The 23,767-nt window shown below is 42.3% G+C and overlaps 1 protein-coding gene across 3 annotated transcripts in view; it reads left to right on the top strand.

Annotated features, from left to right (window-relative positions):
• CCDC85C (coiled-coil domain containing 85C) overlaps positions 1-23,767 on the top strand; it is a 104,427-nt gene that overhangs the window by 65,608 nt on the left and 15,052 nt on the right. For 2 of the 3 annotated variants that reach the window (XM_030451719.1, XM_030451720.1), the window contains exons 3-4: positions 1,197-1,273; positions 16,535-16,639. In XM_030451719.1, coding sequence (XP_030307579.1) covers positions 1,197-1,273; positions 16,535-16,639 — 182 coding nt within the window. The remainder of the gene's footprint in view (positions 1-1,196; positions 1,274-16,534; positions 16,640-23,767) is intronic. The other variant, XM_030451721.1, reaches the window with a different exon arrangement.

The raw sequence follows: 23,767 nt of genomic DNA, 5'->3' as shown, positions 1-23,767 counted from the left end.
GGCTGCTCTTGAAGGTGTTGGCAATGGCAACGTGCATGTCTGGCATTGGTGCAGTGGTGCCTGGTTCTTCCCCGATTCACGCCTGGCAGGAAGCTCTGTGGTTGAACAGAAGCTTTTGCAGTCAGGCTGTGATAAATGAAATTACATAGAATACTATGACATTTCACATTTGTGCAGAAAGCATTCAAGTTTTTTCATATGCTTAAGCTCCAAAGCTCTTTCTTTTTCTTCTGCTGTAACAACCCACAGCCTCTGCTACGAAAATTAGAAATGCAGCAGAAATTTTGCAAAAATCAGATGGATGGAGGGAACTATAACTGTTAAGCTATAATGAAAACAAAAAAAAGGTTTTCCCAGGTTCCTTTATTTATTTCCCTGGGAAATTTGCAAATATGTTGCTTCAAAGCATGCTTCAAAACAAAAACCAGATGTTTTGAAGAGCAGTAAACCACCCACAGAGCTTCTCAGCAGGTTATCTTTTATACCAGGTCACCCTATCTGCTGTTGCTGTCTTACTGCAATGGTAATCTGGCCATTACATTCCTTCAGATTAAATATTACCATTTTATGTGAGGTTATTCTGTATTTTATTGTCCTGGTATTTTTTCTGTTTAGCGTCTTGTGCTCCCACTAGAAAAAAAGCGGATGCCCTGGGTGGGCACGTGCTGTGTAAGTTGGGCTGTCTATAGCTGCAGCTCTGTGGCCTCTCTGTATACACTTCTTCCCCTTTAACACCACTGAGAGCTGTAGAAGTGACCTCCTTGTAGAGCTGTGCCAGCAGCTTGCTTCTGGGAGTTTTTAGTTGGTTTTGAAAGAAAAAGGTGCATGTGCAGAGAAGTGGTTGGTTTGAACCTAAGAGGAAACATCTTGTTCTGTTGTTAAGTTCTTGGTGAATTTTAGATAGATGTCAATGGCTTTTGATGCTCATAAATGACTTTTATAAAAATTGCAGAACATAGAATTTCAATTTACACTCCCCATCTGGTGGCACTGGTGTGAATTCACTGTTGCTGAGTTCCAGCCTTTTACCAAAAAAGCTTTTGGCAGAATCCTGTCTTCACCCTTAGCCTTTGGGCTTCCAGTCGTTAGCTCTTTCCTGAACTTGCCTTCCATGGAGGAAGGGAAACATATTTCTGTCTGACTGTATTTGTCTGTAAAACAAAAAGCTTAAATATATTTTTTCTCTTTTCCTAAAGATTCGTCTTCCAACTATATCAGGCAACTTGAAACAAAAGTGAAACTGCTGGAGGATGACAACAAGCTTCTTTCCCAGGTAGGTGTTTTTAATGTTTAATAGATACTAATGACGCTCTGTTCTCCTGTTTTCACATAACTTTGTCTAACTGCTCTCTTTGGTGCACAAAGGCTTTTGGTGGGCATCCTACCAGGGGATGAGAATAATTCCCCCCATTGATGGAAATTGGTCTCCTTATTAAAAAAAAAAAAAGAGAGAGAGAGGGGGGGGGGGAAAAAGATTAAACTCTCAAAATCTCTGTGAGTGTCTGTGTGTGTTTCTGAGATGCAGAACACCTTGACCCACTGCTGCTGCTGAGGATGCTGTGAGGCTGCAGTGCTGTCTGTGCTGTTGCTGTGGGATTTTGTGTTACTTTTATGTTGTCTCTTATCTTGTTAAAAGAGGAGACTGTAGTCAAAGGACAGCCCTGGGAGTAGTTTTGTGAAGTGCTCTCTCCGAGCTTTTCTTCAAGATCTTGCTTAAAACCAAACAGACCTCTCCTAAAATCGCACTTTTTGCATGCATCTTCGAAGTCTACTCCACGTGCCACTGGGCTTTTGAGTGCTCCTGTTCCTTACCTACCTATATATAGCAATACTAAGCATCAGGGACAAAACATTCTCTTTGCTGTGTCCCCTGTATCCCCTGTAAAACACAGGACTTAGTGTAAACTAGAGTAGCTTCACTGAATTCAGTGAAACACTGTCTTTGTAAACCATGGGAAGAGTTACTCTTTTATCTTATTCTTTGAATTCTTTCATTGTTGTATGTTGTACCTCTCTGGCATTTTAAAGGGTTTTTTTCATTAAGTGCTTCTTACTTCAAATGCTGAGTTTTACAGTTGTTCTGTTCCATATTCTTTCCAAGTATAAGGACTGGGAATAAAAAAACACTCCTAATTAATTTTTTTTATATACCTTTTTGCCAATTTACGTTGTGCTGTTCTTTGCATTTCACCAAGTCTAAAAATAGACTGCTCCAGGATCATGTGTTTTTAAAACATCCTTTTAAAAAGAACAAAACAGAAAAGGCTCTATGCTTACTGAAATGCCAATAAAATAATTATGTCAAACCTTTTTTTTACAGTTTTGACCTAACTGTGAGCTTTTTTTAAACATTATCCAAATTTTTCAATATACTCATTGGCATTGCTAGCCATGAAGCAAGAACTCAGAGGTCACCAAAAGGTAAAAAGCCCAAAAGGGTGCTCAACTTAACAGCTACCAAGTGGCTTCATACATTAATCAATTGCTAATTTAATTTTAATTCCCTCTGTCTTACTCCCAGCCCCATGTGTGAGCTGGTGGTGGTCGAAACCGCGAGACTATTTAATTGGAGCTATTGATGAGCTGCGCGTGGGCAGTTTGGGATGTGCATGGATTTGGAGACAGGCCTGATGTGCCCTTGGCCCAGCTTTGTCCTGCCACAGCCAGCCACATTACTCTGTCAGTGTTGCCTTTAGAGGTCAAAAAAAGAGGTGTTGGTAATTAGTTAGGTGGCAAATTACTCAGGTCTGAATAACTGTCTGGGCTTATTGCATTGGGAGGATGAAGCCCAGTTAGTCGTGGGGTGTATGAGCCTGAGGCAGCCCCATTCACCAGCCCCTCCTTTGTATGCTCTCCTGTGCATTTTCCTCCAAGATCACAACTATCCTCAGGTGTCCTCACCTTTCAGAATATGTCACCACAAACATTTAAATCCAAGAAGGAGGAAAATGATCTTAAAATACCTCTGTGCTCGAGGGAAGGCCAGACATCTCCCCTGGCAGCAGGAGGCACCTCTATGTGGTATCTTAATGGCCCTCCCAAAGCACCATGATCCAGCTTATTTTAGATCATGCTCAGAAAATACTTTTTGTAATCACAGTCAGGGAGACAGCTCTCCTTAGGGCAGCAGGGAAAGTGTTGAAGCTACCATGGTGAACTCCTTGGGAATGCTGAGCTGTATCACCTCCAAATCTGTCATGTTACACATGTAGAAGTAGATTTTTTTTTTCTTTTTCAATGAGGAAGATGAGGAAAATGTGCATAGGCACAAATTCACATGTATATGTACACATCGCTTCCAGCACCTTCCTGGAGAAGTATAAACCACTTACTGTATCCTTACTTGCTTCATTTGATTGGAAAGTGTTTAGCTGTTGCCATGCGGATCTCAGGATAAGACTGTAGTCTAAAAGGATCCTGGCAAACTTTCTCCTGTTTTTCAAGTTGCCAGGTGATCCTGGCCATTTGAACTCCACAATACCAAACTAGCCTGTCAACACCAAGTCACATTTTAACTCAGCTTGGCTTTCTCCCTTGGGAATATTGAGACTGCAATAATATTTGCAGCCTGGTGTCAAGAAGTTCTATGACCAGCGTGCTGAGGAGTAATGAAACCTGACGTCCCGAGTAACAAACAGTGCCTGTGCATTAAGGGATTAACAAATCAGTGGTGGTTAGGGAAGTCTTCCTGGCTTCCCTCCAAGTTCTAAACATAGGGCTGAAGTAGTGCTTCATCCAGAGAAACCTGAGAAGGCTGGTGCTGCAAATGATATTGCAGGCTTTAAGGGTGGATTTCTATTACAGTGGCTGCTGACACAATGCCCCTTTGCTTGCTGGTGCATCCTGGACAATATTTGTTGCTTTATCTTCTTCGGCATCGGGGCTGTGAAGTTTTGCTGAAAGATGGTGCCTTCAGACAGGGAATTGAGTTTGTGCAGGGGTCCCAAGCCAGCACTTTGTCTCCTACATCCCGAGATCTCTTTTCTTCATAAGCACTTTGGAAGAATGTGTTTATGTGGGAGAGATGAGAGCTCTCCAGCCCGTGCTGATGTGGCTGCTCTGTGCCACACATGTGACCTGCAGTGCAGTCAGGCTGGGACTCACCCTGCTCTTTTTTCTTGTGACTCATTTGAACAGATTAATGGAGAGAGCTTTTTCTCCCCTTGGGAGATCAAGAAATACCATTTTGCAAGCAACGCTTTGCAATTGAAGGATAGTAAATGGGGAAGTGAATGTTATTTATGATAACCACATACGGTTTTTTGGTTTTGACTTCTTTTGCTTACTTGGGCAAGAACTGTGTATTGTCAGTCAGGAAATTAAGCTTCTTCTGACATTGTAGCCCATCAATAATCATCTCTCTTGCCATTCTCATCTCTGAAGAGAAATTACTTCAGTTTTATACTTTTCTTTGACTCAGGTGTATAGTGTAATGTTTTGGTGGCATGTTCGTGTTAACTAGGACATCATGTTCTTGGATGGCATCAGTGTGCTGGCAGAACCCCTGGCAGTGATTCTGACAATGCAAAGCTGTTCTCCTGGTTTATATTGGTTGGGAAGATGCTGTAGCAAATGCCACTACCAGAAAAGACTCTTTGATGCCTGCTAGACAGTACTGGTAGGTGTTTGTGGTCTTATTTTTAAGAAACTGCATGCTTAGTCTGAGATAAAAGAAGGCTGCAGTGTACAGGTGGTAAAAAGGATAGTAAATAATTTTTGTAAACACTGCTATTAAAACAGAGCTGAGGTTTTTGAGCTAGGACATTCCATGGTAAGAGCATCTTATAGGCTGCCTTCATTCTTCTTAAGCAAATGTGAATTTGGCACAAATGTGCACTTAGCAGACAGTTTCAAGCACATTGTTCTGAAAATGAGGAAAAAACTGAACCCCAGGATTGAAAAGAGCCCGACAATCATTTGTACTGCAAAGAAGAAAAATATAAATGCTGTTCAGTGGAGAGCTTGTTCTCTTCCTGGAGAGCAGAGGATGGAGGAGTAAAAGAAATTGCCCACAGTGTGCTGGCTGGCCCCAGGAGAGTCAGAGTGCAATTTCCTCTGTTGTTTTATTATCAGTCACTTTTATGCCAAGTCTGCCACTAACATTTCCTGTTTGTGGCATATCCTGTTGGCCCTCAGAGTTGCTGTAGGCTCTTCACATTTGGGCCTTTCCTTGAAATATGGCTCTGGAGTTTGTTGTGAGGCCATGGCTTCTGCCAGAAGCATTGTAAATGCTCACCACGAGTGGAACAAATATACAAACCTGTCTCATTTCCCCAAAGTCTACCTACTGTTTCTGTGTGAGGAGGGTAAGTATAATTGTTTTAATTTCAGATCTCATGGGGGAAATTGGATTTTTTTTGTAACAGAGAGCAACTCAGACATGAAAGTTTTTCAGTGCATTTCGTCTCCATTTAAATTCAGAATACTGCAGGAGACATGCCCTAGGTTACTATATTATGCACTGTTTAAATGTTTAGCTGCATATTAATTTTAACTAACCAAAAAGGAGATGTATGTTTGGGGCCTCGTCCACATTTTCCTTTAAAATCAATGGGAATACTTTCTACAGGACTCCATGCGTTTTGGAGTACAGCTCATGCAGAACCAGATTTCCATGGCATCTTTTCTCATGAGATCTTTAATGAGACCGCCCTTCCAAACTTCAATTTAGGCCTCTAATTACATAGCACTGCTTATGTGCATAAAAGCAAAAAGTGTGTACTGAGTGCTCCAAATGTTGCTTCCTCAGCTGTGGCAGCAGAAGCTTAAAACATAGCATGCGAAACCAACCTGTGTCCAAGTGTGTTTCATTTAATCTCCTTTTATGAATTAAAATGGAAAGATTTATCTAGCTGGCAAATTAGTGGGCTTGAGATTTAAGTAAGGAATATATATTTATTAGTAAAATGTAGTTCTTTTTCCCACCAAGTAAGAAATACACAGTTTTACATCAGTTCAAAGATTTTTCAGACTTGCTTCCAAATTGCTTTCAAGCCCTTCAAGACAATGGAGTTCCTTCTGTTGACTTTGGGCATAAGGATCTTGGGCTGCTACCTATCAAAATAAATCTTCTGATATTCATCTCCCATTTGTGGGTAGAGGCATGTCTGAAAAACAGGATAAATAACAGAAATGAGCGTTTGCAACTTTTAATGAAAGATAGATAATGTACTGTGTATACTGGGCATTGTCACTTGTGCAAACAAGGGATTTTATGAGAATGTCCTCTGATATAAATAGAGTTCCCCAAAAACCTAGGGGAAAAGAAATACAAACCTAGGAAATATAATTCAAGAGGTTCTGAATACAGAAGTCAAATAACAGGTAGATAGAATTGTTTATTGAACCTTTGTAATTTGAGGTTATCTTGTAATTTCTTCCAACTCAACTCAAAATTTTTGAAGGACTGGAGCTAAATTTAGGAGAGAGACAAACACACAAAACTCTTTCATGCCCCATTTGCTTCTGCTGTGGGTAAGCAGCAACATTGGGTTTAATGAGGCTCAGTTTAACCTCCAGCTGTGAAATGTGGGATTAGTCATATCCTATGCTTAACCAGCTTTGTAATAATTTCACTAGATTCCATTTTTTCTTTTTATGAGGACAGGGTCAGGGAAAAAGCTCTTGATTGCAGTTAGAACAGGCCATGAAAAAGCAGCATTTTGTTTCTTTGTAACAAGTCCAAAAGGTTCAAAGTCAAATTCTCAGTTCTGGGCCTAAGTGAGGACTGAGAAATGTTTTGAGCCGAATCTAAGCAATTGCTGCAGAGGCTTAAAACCAGATTTTTTGCAATGTGTTCAGTGCCAAATTCAAGACAAATTCAGTGTCTGATATCTGAACACCACCTGGGGAAGCAAGGGAAGGATGTTAATCATTCATTGATTTTCAAAAAAAAAAAAAAAAAAATTTTACCCAAAACTGTAAGTTTGTGATCAAATTTTTTGTTTTTATTTTTCTTTTCATGAAGTCAGAAGTGCAAATCTCAATCTTTATAGGAGACTGTTAAAGAATATTCAGACTATCTCTTTAAAATTAAGACTGGCTTTCACTTACTCTGTTTGAATTCATCAGAGAGTTTTGAATGTCTGAATGGTCCTCCAGAAGTAAGGGGGTTGAGCACCTCACTCCTCCCACCCTGAGCACTGCTCAGAAGAGAGAAAACCAGCAGAGCCTTTGGCCAGCTTTGTCCCAGTGTTAGTTAAAGCCTGCAAGGGACCTTTTCTGAGTTATGAGAAGAGGATTCAGGTCTTCACTTTTCTTATGCCCAGCTTTGTGATTTTTGTGGGATGTGGGGAGTGCCTTGAAGGCAGAAAAAAAAAAAAAAAAAAAGAGGTTGTTCCAGGGGATGGTTCAATGAGTTTGTTTGTGTGCTTAATACTACATCTGCATCTATATCTACTTGCCTGGTGGAACTGGAGTGACATTCCTTAGCTTCTGTATTGACATCCCTAATGAAGAGAGTGATTTTGGTGCTAATGAGCCAAGGATGGGCTCCATTAATCTGAGACTCCTAAACTCAAGCTACAGACCAGATGTGGACTACACCAAATGCTAATGGTTATAGCTCTATTTGGCTTTGTTAACCATTGAGCTGCATTTCTGTTTGGGTTATAGGCTGTGATGCTTGAATCTCAGCTGTGCCAGCCCATATCCTCTCCTGAGCAAAGCCTGCCAGTTGTGTGATTATAATTATACACTGCAATTTGGTTTGAGCTGATTATCTGAATCTCCCATGAGTTATGGGCTTGATCTTTCTCTGCTGATCTGAAACAAGGAAAAAAATTATAGACAACCTTGAATATTAACAGTGTATTAACAGTGATACTACCTCAGTATCTACAAAGAATGGAGAGATTTGAAACTTGCACAGAGATGCCCCACTGAGATACTAATAAAAATATTTTTCCAAGAGTGGTTTTACATGTCAAAATCTGCTAATGTCTTCTGCCATTTATTGGGCCTTTCCCAAAGTGTTGGCTTCTCTAACAATGGAGAATTTCAGTTGTCACCATTGAGACCAGATGAAATCTGCTGCTTTGCCCCTCTAGCTTGTATGAATGCAACTCATGGTATGAAGGGAAAGTCAGAACCTAGGTAGAAGTGGAAATGCTTGTTCCTTCCTTGTGTTTGCCTGGGATCCAGGCATGGCACAACATCCCAATGCATACTTACAGCCCCCTGTGCTGCTGCTCTACTAGGGCTGCCTGAGCACCTCATTCTCAGCATCGCACCAATTCCAGTTCCACATGAACTGAAAATGGCTTTACTGATGAGACTGACTGAGGTTGTACTTGTGATCTGCTGGCTGAATACTGGAGAGGGGATTGGGAGAGTGGGTGTCTTGGCAGATCATAGTTCCCTAAAGCCTTTGTCGTCAATCTAAGGAATGATCCCAGGATGTTCTGGGTGCACATCAGGGCTATGAACCAGTGTAAAGGAATTTAATCTCTCCTGTTACTGAAAGCTCATATTATTACATGACATGGAAGATGTTAAATAGTTTTAATCTCATCCCTTTAATTTTTTTTCTTATTTGCAGCAATCTTTCAGAATCAAATACGTTGATTTTTGTATTGTACTCTCATGTGTGTAATTTCCAGCTTGCGTGATAAATCCTGTTGAAACTAATGGGACTCTTCATATATACTTAGGGTCAGATACGTGCTTTGCTGAGCTGAGTTTTGCTTCAATATGTTTTGTAGTGATAACTGCAATTACTGAAACTTAATTCAATTATTTGCTAGCTTCACACAGTGAAATTGCCCATCCCTTAGCCTCCTGATGCATGCATCCCTAAAACGTGGCTGAATGTGATAAGGGGGAAATATCTGTGGAAGGTAGTGTGGTAGGGGGTGTTTGCTGGGATACAAGGTTGCCTGAAAGGCACACCACGTGTGATACTGAGGTCAAGAAACCTGGGCCATTGCAGCATCTGGGTTTTCAGCATCTTCTTCACATTATTTTAGGTGTGTTTCTGCTTCATTTTAACTCAGAAAAAAATACTGCTGCTCTGTTGGACTTGCTGAGGGTATCTTGGGTGAGGTTGTTCTTAGAGAGTAGTGTGTTCTGATAAGTACCATTGAACCCTGTGCATGTAGTAAAATACCTGTAGTTGTGGAGTGGAGCTTAATTAAATGTTTATGGGGTCACCATGTTCTAAATTGGGATATTAAAACATTAATGTTTATGCATAAACTAATGAGTTCTGGAAAATTAATACGGGAAAAGAGGTTGAAGTTCAAATAACAATACTGTCTTGTCAAGTAAGATGAGCTTATTTTGGTCACCTGTGGCAAAGACAGAGGTTTTTTCCAAGATGACAAAATAACTTACAAATGTATAATGTTCTTCTGTTGCCTTTCTAGCTGTGTGACTGCAACACCTTGCCATGAAATTTCAGTAGGGTACAAAGAGCTAATACATCCACAAACAGCTTGTTGGATCTGGGGCCTGCCTTTTAGTTTTGCTGCTGGTTGTTTGGGTCTCTGATTGCTGGTTCTTTCACATGCTAATGTTGTCAATTACCATTTTTTAATAATCTGAATGTATTAAATATGCCCCTAATTATTTTTTATTTCCCTCCTGTACTTGTGCAAAAGACATTGGTTAGTAATATCTGAGTTTCCAAATCAAAGCAAATTTACCTACCTGAAGAGAATTGGTACATTTAGTTAAATTGCTGCAGGAAGTAAGAGGAAAAGATTTTGAGCTAAACCTTCCATTTAATTACCCAGTTGCAAACAATGGGTTTCTGAGTGTCAAAATTGAAGTGGTTTCAATTACAGGAACAATTATGGTCTAGAAAATTGTTGCTGGTAGGTTTAAGAATGTGTATTACAATGACAGGCAAGTAATTCAGGTAATGGGCAGTACAAGAGTCCATAAAGATGAAGGCAGCCTGACCCAGTGGACTGAAATAAAACCTTTCTCCTTTTTCTCTTCACAAATGCATAAAATCAAAAGCCAAGGTCTCAGCAGAGTTTTCTATCTAACATCTGACATTTATGGGATAAAACCAGAATATGAAGTAAGAATGACATTTTTTTTCATAAAGACTTCTTTTTCATTTAGAGAATTATCCACATAACAAACCCAAATCCTTATGGGCTTACATGGTCAGCATGGGTTGCCCTTGCCCTGTTGCTAAGGACCAGTTCACCCTGATATTTAAGTGGCAGCTAAGGGAAATCCTGTGCTTATAAAAGACTGGAGTATCCACTAACAAATGGGAATTGCTTGTCTCTCTGAGGGCTGGGTGATGATGGGGATATTAATTAAAAAAAAATATTCCGAGCTGGTGTCAATGAGGGTATCTTCTCCTGTGAATACTGAGTGTCACAGTATTCTTTTCCATCTAGTTGCATTTCATGTTAAGATACATAATTTCTTCTAATTCTATGTTGGATTGCAGGTAAAATATTAATAAATGTAAGTAGTGTGGTGTGTAATACGCTGTCTCCTGAACTTGGTGCCAGGTGGTCTGTATTATAGGAAAATGAAGCTGATTATTATAAAGCCTCTGAAATGTCAGTCCTCTGGGAAGTCTGCTGTCAGTGACTCACGTATGCTTGATTCTCCTCTTCATTCTGGACACATTTTTCCATCCCTTTATAAAGAGACCCCCCTGAGATAAACAAAAAGGGCCTTTGTGAGACTCTTGGCCTTCAAACTGATGCTAGGTTTTGGTTTTGTTTTTCTTTTTTTCTTTTTAAACAGCTTGTGGATCAGGAGAGAAGCTTTCACAATGTAGGAGGTTACAAATGAGTTGCAAAGAAGGGATGAGGGCAGCATCTCAGGTGCTCAGATATAGTCCTCAGGTGCCTCTAGGGCTGTCACTTCTGGCTCCTGCCATGCACCAGAAAAACATGGGTCTCTAGGAGCAATTCATCACATCTTCCATGGGTGCCTTGGGTGCACTGAAGCACAGGATACCTGTGTGTAGAAACCCAAATTGCTCTAAGGTGACCCCCACAGCCCATAGGGAGAAGGGAAATTGTGACTCTTTGTAAAGGCTTTAATATTTCTGCAGGGCTCGGAGTCAAACTGATCATTTATGGTTAATTTTTTTTCCTAACCTCTGTTCAGCCTTCAGCTGTTACGACTTATGTGAAAGGAATAAACAGTGTTTTCAATTACAAGCTACTTATGTAAGAGCCCTGTTTTGAATGCTAATTCATGAATTAGTGGAAGCTGACAGTGTCGCTTTTTAATTTTCCTTGGTCACTTCAACACATAATTCTAATTGAAATAATTCTGGGGTTGTGTTTTGGTTTTTTTTCTAATCTCTTTCATAACTGCTGAGAAATATCTGTCAAGTAATGCCTGTCTTTCTATATTTAATTTCTGTTTAAAATGGTTCATTTTGTTACATCAAAGTGCCTTGAGATTAAATCCTTGTCTTCTTTTCTTTCCCTTCCAGCAGAAGTAACACTGGAGGGTAACAGAAAAGATAATTTGTCTAACTTGTCTAAGTTTTCAACACTTTATCTTCACAGTTGGTTCAACATGGCCACTGAGCTGATCTGACTTTACTGGACAGAAATGGAAAGGAAAATAAATGTTTCTTCTTAGTACTCTGACCTTAAAATACCACAAACACCATCCATCTTCTTGTGTTATTTGTATTATTTTCAAATTGAATCACTCAGCACATCAGGTCAAAAAGTCAGAGGCCACAATTTATTCTCCCTGCTAGGAAGATGGAAAGCTTTGATGGGAACAAGTGTTAGCTGAATTTTTTTAAACATGCAATTTTAGGCTTTGGTAAGCTCCAAGATTTTGATTTCCATGTAAAATGTTTAAGATTATACATTTTTTTAAAATGGAAAATACTTGCCACATTCCCAGGTTAATAAAGAAATCACTTCTGTTTTCTGGACAGAGAGACTCATAGAATAATTTGGGTTGGAAGGGACCTCTAAAATTCACCTAGTCCAACCCCCCTGCAGTAAGCAGGGACATACTCATCTAGATCAGGCTGCTCAGAGCCTCATCAAGCCTCACCTTGAATATCTGTAGGGATGAGGCCTCAACTACCTCCCTGGGCAACCTGTTCCATTTGCCCGCTACCCTCGTGGTAAAGAACTTTTTCCTATAATCCAGCCTAAGTCTACTCTTCTCTAATTTAAAACCATTGCCACTCATCCTGTCACTACAGGTCCTTGCAAACATTCCATGTCAGCCCTCCTGTAGGTCCCCTTCAGATGCTGGAAGGTTGCTATTAGGTCTCCACAGATATAAGCTGGGTTTGCAGTCCATTTGTACTGGAAGTCTGATTTGTTAGCTCTATTTTTGTCACTGATATGAGTAGATAAAACTCCCTTCATTGCCAGGAGGGGCATGTCTAGGTCCATTTCTTTCATAACAGGGCTGACAAAGATCTTGGGCTTTGGTCCAAGAGCAGTATCTTCTGGGGTCCCTTGAAATTCTGCCTAGTTGAAAAATTTAGCAATAAATTTCATGTCATTATTTCCAGATAACAAAGAGTTATTGTGTTGGATGGACCCCTGTGGAGCTGTCAGTTTGGCAATGTGTAGCACCGGTTTGTGCTCAGGGCTTGAGGTCTGCAGGTGAAAGGTGTCCCCATGCTCATTGGGGTAAGGGGAGGCAACACAGTGGAGGGATGATGCTGAGTTAGACCTAGGGAAGCTTTTTTTTTTTTTTTTTTTTTTTTTTTTTTTTTTTTATTTGGATGTAACTAGTGTTTGGGAAAAAAAAATCACTGTAAAAGAGCTTCTCCAGAGTCAATTGGCTTCTCAATAGTCAATTGCTGGCCTTTTCTGGGGACAGATGTGTTTTATGTTACGCAAGTTGTAAATCTGGTGAGGTTGAGTAAAGACCTGAAGACCTGAATAGGAGTCTCCTCAGCTCTTTCTTGGTTTCCTTTCCTGTGTCCCTCCCTCTCTTTGCTCCTCAGCTTTGAAAACATTCCCAATAAAAGTTCAGTTGAAACAACACTCTTCCATGAAGTTTTAGTTCAGATTAAAATGATTTTGTTGATAAATTCCTTGACATTACAGAAATATGATTTTACCTGAAGCATAATTTATCATAGCCATGTTGCCCATTAATTGAGATAATCTCCAACAATGATGATGAACAGAGATGATCAGGGATTGTACTTTTAAAATGCCATTCTGACTAGGGAAGCAATTAGGGATCCACTTACATCTCAGTAATGAAAACTGGGTAAGGTAGTAAGAGATTTCATTTTGTGAGTGAACTGACAATGCAAATACCAGCATTTTTAATTTAGATTTAAGTGGAGTAATGCATCATTAGTCCTATTGCTTTTTAATGAGGGATTCACTTTCTTTTCCTGGTTAGCTCTAACACTGAAAGCGGAGCCTAGTGAATGTGTAAATGTTTAGGAAGGTTTGACAAATGTGTGCCACTGCTCCGCTTTAATTTAAAAAAGGAAGAAAAAGCATTTTTCCTTCAGTGGTGAAAAAATACATATTTGCTTTTAGCGCAAGGAAAATAAATAATGTGGAACTGTGATGCAGTAGGCTGTTGTAAAGAATAATTAGAGTAAGATACATTTTGAAACAAATTCTACAGAATGTAGAAGGAAAATGTCATGCTTGTGAAAGGGACTGCTTTTGTGGCTTACAGTGGTATGAAAAAGAGGTTCTTTGGCCATTTCCAACATGGATGTGTTATAAATAATGGCAGACAAAGATAATTTTTGTCCTACCAAACCCATCCCATGCCTCAAACGCCTCATTCCTCTTTTGAATAGATCTCTGTTCAGCGTTTTTATTTCTGAGATGTCTTTTCTTTTTTCTTTTCTTCTTTTTATTTTTTTCTCTTGTTTTTTTTATTTAATTAAGAGCTTGTTTTGATGTTCACTGAACTCAGAGGGAATCTTTCCATCAAATTGAATGCATTAGGTCAGATTCATTATCAGCAGTAGCTGTAACAACCTAACAATAGTTTTGCCACACACAAGTGTGCTGTCTTAATAGGATTTGCTTTAAAAAAAAGCAATAGAACTAATCCATTACAAACAATTTTCAGACAAGAGTTTTGACTGTATCTGTATATTTACCAACACAATTTCAACCAATTTAAACAAAATTGAAATTAATGCAGGCTCTTGCTCCAGGCAGGAGCATAGGACAGTTAAATTAAATCAATTTTTTGCATTTTTTGCCACAGCAGTATGGTACTGTGTGGTGACTAAACTTATGTCTAGTCACCTTATTACCTTTGAGGGATGAGACATTTTGACTTTATGTGAGGGCAAGCACTAGAAATGAAACATGTGCTATGTCTAATGTAGCCCAAACCATTCAGATTCTGGGCCAAGAGAACTAGTGTCTGGGAGGTGGACAAATGTCCACCAAATCTGTCTTTCTTATGCCTGTTCTACATTCCTGGGGCCCCATAAGCACGTGGCATCTTGCAAGTCTCAGTGCAGTTTGCAAATGTCTGTGCAATCTGGGGCCTCTAAACACTGGCATGGTGGTACACATCTTTCTGGAGCAGAGCCTTTGAGGGCATCTATGACCTCTGGGATCTCCAGCACAAAGCTTCAAGCTCATGTTTTCTCTGTGCTGTTTGTCCTTTTCCCTTGCCTGTGCAAGTGTCCATTCATCACAGATGTCAGGGAAGGGTGTGTAAGCTCCTGAACTGATAGATTAAAGGAGTGGATAGCAGAGCCTCAAGACCTCTCCAGGGGGTTGCTGTCCCCCCATGTACATGCAATAGTGAAGAGGTTGCACAGAGCAGGACAGTGGAAGCCAGGGTGAAATCCTTTCAAGATAACCACCAAGAGACCCCTACACATCACATGGCTGGGACACAATACCAGTAAACTAAGAGTCTTCTCATCATCTTCTTTTGTGACCTGCTAACCTTCCTATGAAAGTACATACCTTCCAGGCATGGTGGAGAAAACTCAGTTTTGCAGCAGTCACTTTCTAGCTTCAGAAGTAATCTCTTCCAGTTCTTTCTGTCTCTTGAGTCCCTATGGTGAAACGTGAAAGAAATATAGGCCATGATCTTCTCTGATGCCGCCTTGTAAATTCAAGGGAATCCCAGACATCCAGTATGCTGAAGTCACTCTGTATCACTTGCCTCCATGAGAGGCACAACAGTTCCCAGCAGATTGGGTGATACAGGACTGGCATCCTTTTCTCATGATGGCTTTCTTGAAAACTGCCTTTCTTTTCACAGCTTGTAAAAGGAAAGTTGATAGGGTGAGTGTGCCAGAATGGTTGTGAAAGCTCTGGGTTGCACTAGACATTTTAACCTGAGAAAACAACATTTTGAAATGAAACCAAAGCTAAGTGTGTCCTAAACCAAGAAAGTTTCTGACACTAATAGAAAATGATGTATCCTTTCTGTACGCACCAGTTCTTCTCTGCTAAATGGGAGCAAAAAAATGGAAATTAGCTTTCAATATTTCCAGAGATCTGTGCATGGCCACAGTCCTCAAAGTCTCAATTCGAGTCAGGACTTCAGGGTCACCAAAGGGTTTTTATTTACAGTTGAAGTGATTTATGGGTTTCCCTGTTAAATTTTATTGCACCAGTGGCTTTTCTTCAGTCCTTTTGAAATAGAAAACATAATTTATGCAGCAAATGCAAAGTCAAAAGTCTTAATGTAGCATAAAAATCTAAAAGGGTCATGATTTTATAGTTTTAAAATGGAAGACCATGCACTGCTTGAGATTCTTGAGAGTTTTTTGAAAGTTAATGAGGATGTTTTATCAGTAATAAAAAAAGATAATTTTCTCCCAGACCTTTGATTTTAGCTACTTGTGCATTGGCTTTTTTATGTGTATACCTTTTATAAATGAGAAACTTTTCTAATTCTAGGACCATCTAGTTGCAGAAGCACTGAGAGAACTAATAGCATGAGGCAGAAACTTTGTCCCAGGGAGATTAGTCAGTACTCTTGACACCCAGTGCTGCTTCTCCCTTTGAGCGCAGACTATTGATTGCATTGATCTGGTTTCTAGGGTCATATAGACTACCTTTATTTATTTGGCTTTGTTTACGACCTGTGGGTGAATGCAAATTTATAACCAAATAAGAAACTATTCATATCATACTTTTTGCTTCAGTGAATCATGTGAGCAGTGCTTACAAACTCTTACTGCTTTCCACATGTGGGTGATAGGAATAGCCTATGTTTTCAGAAGAGAAAACTAAAAAATGTCTCCTGTTGGATTTAATTTTCTGATTTTTATTTAATCTGAAGTCTTGAAAACAGTTTTTCATTTGCATCTTAACAAATGTTTTTAACAAACAAGTAGGAATTTAGGTAAAATGAAGATGCCTTCTTTTTGTATGACTTAGAGGTATAGACCTTGAGCAGTTCACCTCCAACTGCTTGCAAATGTTTTCTCCAGGTGTGGGCATGGAAAAAACATTACAATGTTTACTGTTACTGCTGTTGCAGGGATGAATAATGGGAACAGGTCATGGGACAGGAGGAGTCATGGGAAAAGCCGGTACAGCAGGAGGGACACAGCTTTCCGTCTTGTTAATACAGACTGTCCTGTTTTCTGTCATTGTCTTTGCAGCAGTCCAGCACGGGGGACCTGAGGACTCTGAGGAAGGGGCTGTCCCCATACCACTCTGAGTCACAGCTCTCGTCACTGCCGCAGTACCAAGACTCCCTGCAAAACGTAAGAGGTGTTTCCTTACTTCTAGAGACAGAGCTGCGCGTTGTCCTGAAAGTGGGTATGGCTGGAGGGGGCAAGTGAAAATTACAGGGGAGCTCTCCCAGCTAAGAATTCTCCCCAAAACCAGTAGTGCAACCATGCAGCTGAAACCTGCATGGGGAGGATGGGGAGCCCCCAGAAACACTGATCTTTGCCTGAGTTTGGATCATTAACTTCCCAGCTTAGCTTATTCAGTTAACTGATGGTCAGAGTTGTACATCTTTTAAAGGAAGGGTGAGTCTTATACCTGCAGCTTTTTCTTTGTAAATGCCCTGTATGCCTGCTGTCAAAAAGCTGGTTGTGGATAAGGCATAAGACGATTCTCCAAGTGTCTGATATGGCATGGTTGGGGTTACTTTAGTGATTAAGTTCTTAGAACTTTCATTGCAGGTTTTTCTATATTACAAATGAGGTTTATATTTCCTAACATTTTCCTGTGTTGCTTCTCCTCAAACATCAAAAGAATCCTGATTAAAGCCTCTTGCAAAAGATGGAGATCCTGTGGTGCTGTGCCGGGGCTCATGCACTGGTGTCAGGCATGGCTGGGGAGGCCGGGCCCTGCCAGATGATTATCTTCCAGATGTTTTCCTGACAGCCTGAAACACTACATTTGCTTGCTAACATTGTTTTCCAGATTGCAGCAAAAGTGTAGGTGCAGCCACTCACTGCTGAGTGAGGTGCAAATGTCCTGAGCTTGAGCAAGAGCCTGAAGGCAGCATAGCCAGGGGACCTCCCTGCTTCCTTCTATCTTCTGCTTCCAGTCAAGAGCTCTGGGCAGCTGTGGGTACCATAGGACCAGTTGTATGTTGGCTGCCTTCTTGGGCAGCCATTATGTAAATTTAGTGTGCCTCTTAGAGCTGTAAAAAAGGCTAATAAAGATTTAAGACACTTTCCATACAACTCCAGTGTGAAAACAGAGCTCCTTTCTATCCCTTCTGAACTGCAGGATGGATGGAGACTCTCCACCCCCCCAAAAAAGGGGAGAAAATAAGAAATTGAATGGAAGAATGTGGCTGAATATCCACCTTTCTAACTTCGTGCCCCATATATAAAATGAGGAGACTTTATAAGGAGGGCAGAGGTATAGGAGCCTGAAGTTGTTTGTCTGGCTGTCCTCTTACAGGTTTGGGGATTTTTCTTCACTTCCCTTGTGCTCAGACTTATGATTCCCACTTGTTTGCAGGTAGGAGATGGGCAGTTGGCCTGTGCTGGTTGCCCCGAGGAGTAGTACTACAGACAATTTTATGTTGGGTGTTATCTTGTGAGTCAGGCTGGGATAAGGCTGACACCTTTCTGCAGAGGAGCTGTGTCTGGGCTGTTAGGTGGCCAGAGACTTCTCTGTCTGACCATCAGCCCCACAGCTCCCTGGAGCTGCATGATCGTCTGCTGCCTCTAGGAACCCTGCTGGTCACTTGTCCCTTGTTTCTCTCCTTCTTTGAGGAGGTGGCATCTGGTGTTTATGAAGAGGTTCAGGGAATGTGAGACGCTTAACTTCATCTGTGACCCTAGCTGTTTTCTGCCTTCCTTGTGTGAAGATGATTTTAAAAACCCCAAACATCCCTGGGTCCAAATCCACATTGCCTGGGATACTTTTGTAGCCATTTATTTATTTATTCCTACAAAGATCCCTTTGGTTTGGGACTTGACATGTGACTCTTGCTGGAACAGTAACACTGAGGAGTGCTGGAGTGCACAGAGAAGATGATGGTCAGTGTGTCCTGAAAACTCTTCCAGCTCAGAGCTTTTCTGGACTTTAGAAGTACCAGGTGGGAGTTACCAGCTTTCAGTTTTGCTTTTTGGAATTGTCCAAGGAATCTGGATTGCCCAGTATGTGGTGTCACCTCTGGTTAGAGAGATAGAAATCACAATTTAGTTACACTGATAATTTTTAGGCAAGTAAGGTGGATTTGGGTTACTGCTGTTGTAGGGGAGGAGGAGCCCTATTGGTGCAGTGCTGTGAATCAGGACTGGGGGCTGTGCCTTCCAGCACGGAGAGACTTTTCTCCTAAGTACCCACTTTTCATCTCTCTGTGCCTCAGTATCTTTCAACATGGGGACTGCCCCATTCCATGCCATGGTTTTCAGACAATTACTAGGCTTTCTCCAACATTTATCAAATGGTGAGAGAAAACTGAGAGGTGGAGTGATCATGTCTAATATTGATGAGTTATGTTTCTGATGGGGAGAATGTATGGTGGAAAAGGAAATTCCCCATCCACACAGGCAGGGCTCTTTTTTTGTTACTAATAGTCGTATTTCAGCAATTCATTTTCTAAAAGGTAGAATCTCAGCTCCTGATTTCTGGAGCACTCTGGAGCACAGCTGAGGATGAATGTAGTGGTTGAGGCATGATCCATCTCTGTCACTTCTCTGTGCGCCCTTTGGCCTCTTCTTGGGTGCTCTGTCTGCCCATGTAGACACACATTCCCTGCAGACCTTTGCATTCCAGCTTGCTGCCCTATGGCTCTACCCCAGGCATGGGAAGGTGGCCTGAGGGCTGCTTATGTTCCTATGGTGGGAGATACTTAAGAAGCCGATAAACCATCTTGTCTGGAGGAGCCATTTATCCCCATTGGTATAAAACACCACTAAATGTGACCCAGCCTTTTATTAGCAGTCAGAGCTAGCCTGGCTGGCTTGAAATTAGAATTTACTAGCAGTGTCCATGTAATTTACAATAGAAATTGTGTCTTTGGTGGAAGTAACTGTAGAGGGTTGTAATGGAAATATTAACGTTAGGGTGGATGGAGTGTGCATGGAAAACACCTGTGTGTGAAAACACCAGCTGGAATGCTAGAGCAAGGGATGCAGGAATGGCCTGTGTTGATGACCAAAGACACAACTGGCAGCAAACAAATGGGTAAACACTGTGGGGTGTGTGGTTTATGTCAGAACCAGGGGGTCTTTGCTGTGATAAGGCCATAGCACAGATGGCTTCTCACTAGAAGACCTGTTCCTTGATAAGGGGAGCAAGGTTATGCTGTGATGTGCCATTGCTCTTCCTGTGGTTCCAAGAGGAAGGCTTAGATAAGGAGCCCAAAATGGGGGAAAGGAGACAACAGGCAGCAGCTTTTCTAGGTTTATGGGGGTTGAGTAAGCAAGATGCTGAGATAAAGACCAGCCTGTAATAACCACTGACTCCTAAAGCACGTGAGAAATGTGTGCAAAACCCAGTTCTTTTCTGTCAGTGAGGAGAGAAGCCAGAGCTGTCATTAGGACTTGCTAGTCGTGTCCCTTGTCCTGTGTTGCACATAGTGGCCCTGTGGATGTTAACCTTTTGGTGATTATGTGAGTGTAAGTTTGTAGGTGTGTGGGTGTGAGTGACATGTTAAGAGTAATCAGGTTTAGGTTAAAATAAATACCAGCTTCCCCTGGCTTCAGTTTTTGTACCAAGTTTGTACCGATAGTTTTCTGTCAGAGCCCTTGCTGAAGTGCAAGTGCCCTAGGTGGTGGCTTGAGGAAAGGACCTATTCTTATCCAGGGCCTGGAGCTGGGAGTCCCTGGGGAAATCTTCCACCAGGTAGGCTCTATGAGGTCTGAGCAAAGCTCCCTTTATTGAAAAGATAGTTATGATGGTGCCATTGCCCAGCCTTTATATATGTCTCTAGGGACTACAGTAAGTATCTCTGGGAAAAAAAGAGATTTCCGCCAGGGTATTCAAAGCTGTATCTCTCAGGACTTTGGTTTAGACTACACACCAGTATGGGAAAAGCCAATTCAATATTCCTCTCTAAATCTACTCAAAGCCAATGAGGTCCATAGGAAAATGCCAAGAAGCAGCACAAGTGTAGTAGAGAATCGAGAGGACCTCTGAGTCTCTGGCTTCCTGAGAAGCCTCTCATTTCATTTTGCTCCAGTGCTTTTGCTCCTGATTCATGCAGAATGCAAAGCCTGGGAGATGGCTCTGGCTGCAGCACTGGTTCCTTTGGCTCCTCTATTTGATTCCCACCACACTGTCACAACCAGCTGTGTTCGTAGCTCTGCCTTGTAGAGATACTTGTGAGAAGCGTATTTTGTTTTGCCAGATGGCACCCACGCTATTATAAAAACAAACCCAAATGTTTTTGCTCTGTAGGTGTAAAGAGAAGCCGTTAGATGGGGTGGGAAGGAATGATAAGAGAGTCCTTGGCTGACATGCTGGCTGCCTCCTGAGCCTGTGACAGTGGTAGCAAGGGGAGGTGTTGTGAGGACATATAGTAGCTAAACCCCAGTCCTAGTGACAGTCCTGTCTCTTCTGGCTGGAAACATTCTGGTCTCCGTCCTCTTTGATACAAGGGCTAACGCAAAAGTGAAAATATGATTTGGTATCTCTCCCTAAGCTCCCTACAGATAAAGGACCTAGCTGGCCCCTGTGACAGCCTGGCACAGGCAGGGAGATGTGGCTGTGGCTCAAACCTGGTCTCTGATCTCACTAGGGGACCCAGAGCAAGTCTGCTAGTCCCTCCCTCAGGCTGTGTGGGAGTAAATCTCTTCCTCTCAGGGAGAACTGGATCAGCTTCTTAAAGCCAACCTGATTTTAAAAATCAAGTTTGAAATGGCCAGAGACCTCTGTTTCCATTGTGGTTCCCAGGAGATGCATGCAGAAGAGCTAGGGGAGCTCTGTGGGCATTGATGCCCCTGCAGCCACCTGGAGCACTGGGGATCTCAGCATGGCCTGAGGTGTCCCTGCACAGCAGAGCCCCCAGCCCCTTGATGTGCTGCACAAAGCCCCCGAGGTGGGTTTCCCTAAGCTGCCCGGTACCTCTGGCATTCCTGGGACTGTTCTTTGCAGCTTCAGCACTGTATCATGGCCTCCCAAAATGCCTTCAGCCTCTTCTGTCACGCCCCCAGGCTCATCCTGTGCAGCTCCCCGATGGTCCCCCACCTTCTCCCACCCATGTGCTCCATCCCCACAGCTGTCAAATGGGCTGAGCACTGTCAGAGGACAGCCCCAAGTCTGCTTCTCACATTCCCCAACAGCTGTGATGGCCCCTATCCCTTTTAGGGCAGGGGTTACAATGATGGAGGAATGTGGCAGAAGGCAGCTCCTTCCCACCAGCAGAGCTAATGCTACCAGGATGCTATTGAGCAGACATGGAGTGAAATTTAAGGCAGCCTTTTTGCTGTTGCTGCAACAGCAGCTATGGAAGGGAAAGTAAAATTAAAGGTTTGACAGGATTTGCAGCCCTGGGAAGTGCTATTGTGAAGCCTCTGAGTGTATTACCAGCAGCTGAGACCAAACCAATCCATTTTTGAAGGCAGCTGCCCTTCATCAGCAGTTATTGTAGTGGCTGTGAGCAGTGGGTGTCTTTTTTCCCCATGGCAGCCAACTAACACAAAGTTTGTCAATGACAAAGTTTGGGGATTTGATGAGCAAAATTGGCACTGACAGCCCATATCCATAATCCACCATTACAGGTAGCCACAGGAGGGGAGTAAAATTCATCTGCTTTGAAGGTCTGCCGTAGGTTCTCATCCTTGCTTGTCATGTCCATTTGTGTGGAACTGGCAAGGGGTCAAGGGAGCATTGGGGGCACAGCAGACCCTCACTCTGCCCCAGACCTGGGAGATGTCTGCTTCATAAGCCATGGCCAGGGCAGCCAGGCTGAAATGGAGACCTGGAGGGGCAATACAAATGCATGCAGGTATCCTCCCCTCTTCTGCATGCATCCTCCACCATCCACCCACCCAGAGGGTTTCACCTCTCCCACCCCCAAATCAGATTTTCTTCAGAATCAGGAAAGTCTTGAAAATACTTACTGTTTCCTTATGAAATCAAACGTGCTTGACGTTCCTTTATCAGAAGAACTAGCACCTCTCCAAATTCCCACGCCGATAGTGCCCCTGTGAGTCCGTCTGAGTTAGTGCACTTTGTCCGCGGGGACAGCACAGGCATGCTCAGACTTCTTGTTTGCTTGTGTCAGGTATTTATGGGCTGAAACTGCTCTGAACAAGTCATGTTGGTAGTAACCTCACAGCTTGAGGGGGGAACTGAGGCTGTCGGTGGGGATTTTTAACAGCATGTCCCCATTCCATCTCTGTGGTGCTGTTACCAACCTAAAGAGTGACCACTCTCCTGTCCCCTTCCTCTGCCTGAGGAAGCTGACTCACTGGCTTTGCACCTGCTGAGGGCTTTTCCAGGTTGGAGCTTCGATCCACTGTGCTGAGAGAAGATGCCCTTCCTGTTTGTAGATGATATCGAGGTGCAAACAGTGGCCTGAGTTTGTTTATTCTGTCTGGGACAGTCCCTGAAATCCTCCCTTTTACTTTGGTGCCCCAGCACAGGCTGTACAGCCAGTGCTGTGCCGTGCCTGCTGGGGAGAAGAGCTAATCCTTTGTCAGGTGTCCTTCATGTTTATGTTCAGAAAGCAATGAAACAGTTAAATTCTTTATTCATCAAAAGGGTATGTAAGCCCTTTTTGTTACATACATAGATGCCCCTGAACTCAGCAGAGGTGGTGAAGATGTAGGAGGTGGTGGCTGAGCTATACAGATGGGAGCTGTCTGGCTCCAGTGGTTAAGTCATGGATTTGAATGTTTACATGACCAGCTGCTCTCTATGATTAAAGGCAGCAAATTAAGTAGTGCCAAAGGAGATTAGCAGCTGCAGTAAAGTCCCTTGATTTGATAGGGAATATGCTAATACAGAGTACTGATGGTTCCTGTGCTCACTCCCACCAGTAGCCAGGACCCATATCGTGTTGGGGAGCTGGTGTCTGCCTGTGGGATCTTCAACATGTTCTTTCTTTCTCCTGTTCCTGGTGGTTGGGTGTCAAGCACTCACAGCTGCAAGGAAGCCCACTTTGACTTAGGGAACATCAGGCTGCGCAGCCTTTTAAGTGCACAAGGTGAGAGCAAGTGTTTTTTTGGAGCTGGATGCTGGCAGGTTTTCTGCACAGTAGGAAGAAATAACAATAACCAATATCTTCAGTGCTTTGAATCATATGCCAGGCACACTGGGCACACGAGGGAGCTGGGTGCTCCCTGTCTCTGTTCAGGGTGTCCCTTGCTCTGGAACAAGAGGTCTGGCATTGCCTGCAGCAGGGAGGCAGGAATGCTCCTCTTTGCAGTGGTGTGGTTTGCAGAGCAGCTGGTGCTGGGCCCTTCTTTGTG

Source organism: Calypte anna, chromosome 5A (assembly GCF_003957555.1).
Source record: "Calypte anna isolate BGI_N300 chromosome 5A, bCalAnn1_v1.p, whole genome shotgun sequence".
Lineage (NCBI taxonomy): Eukaryota > Metazoa > Chordata > Aves > Apodiformes > Trochilidae > Calypte > Calypte anna.
Note: the sequence above shows the minus strand (reverse complement) of the source record. Positions and strands in the feature narration are given on the sequence as shown.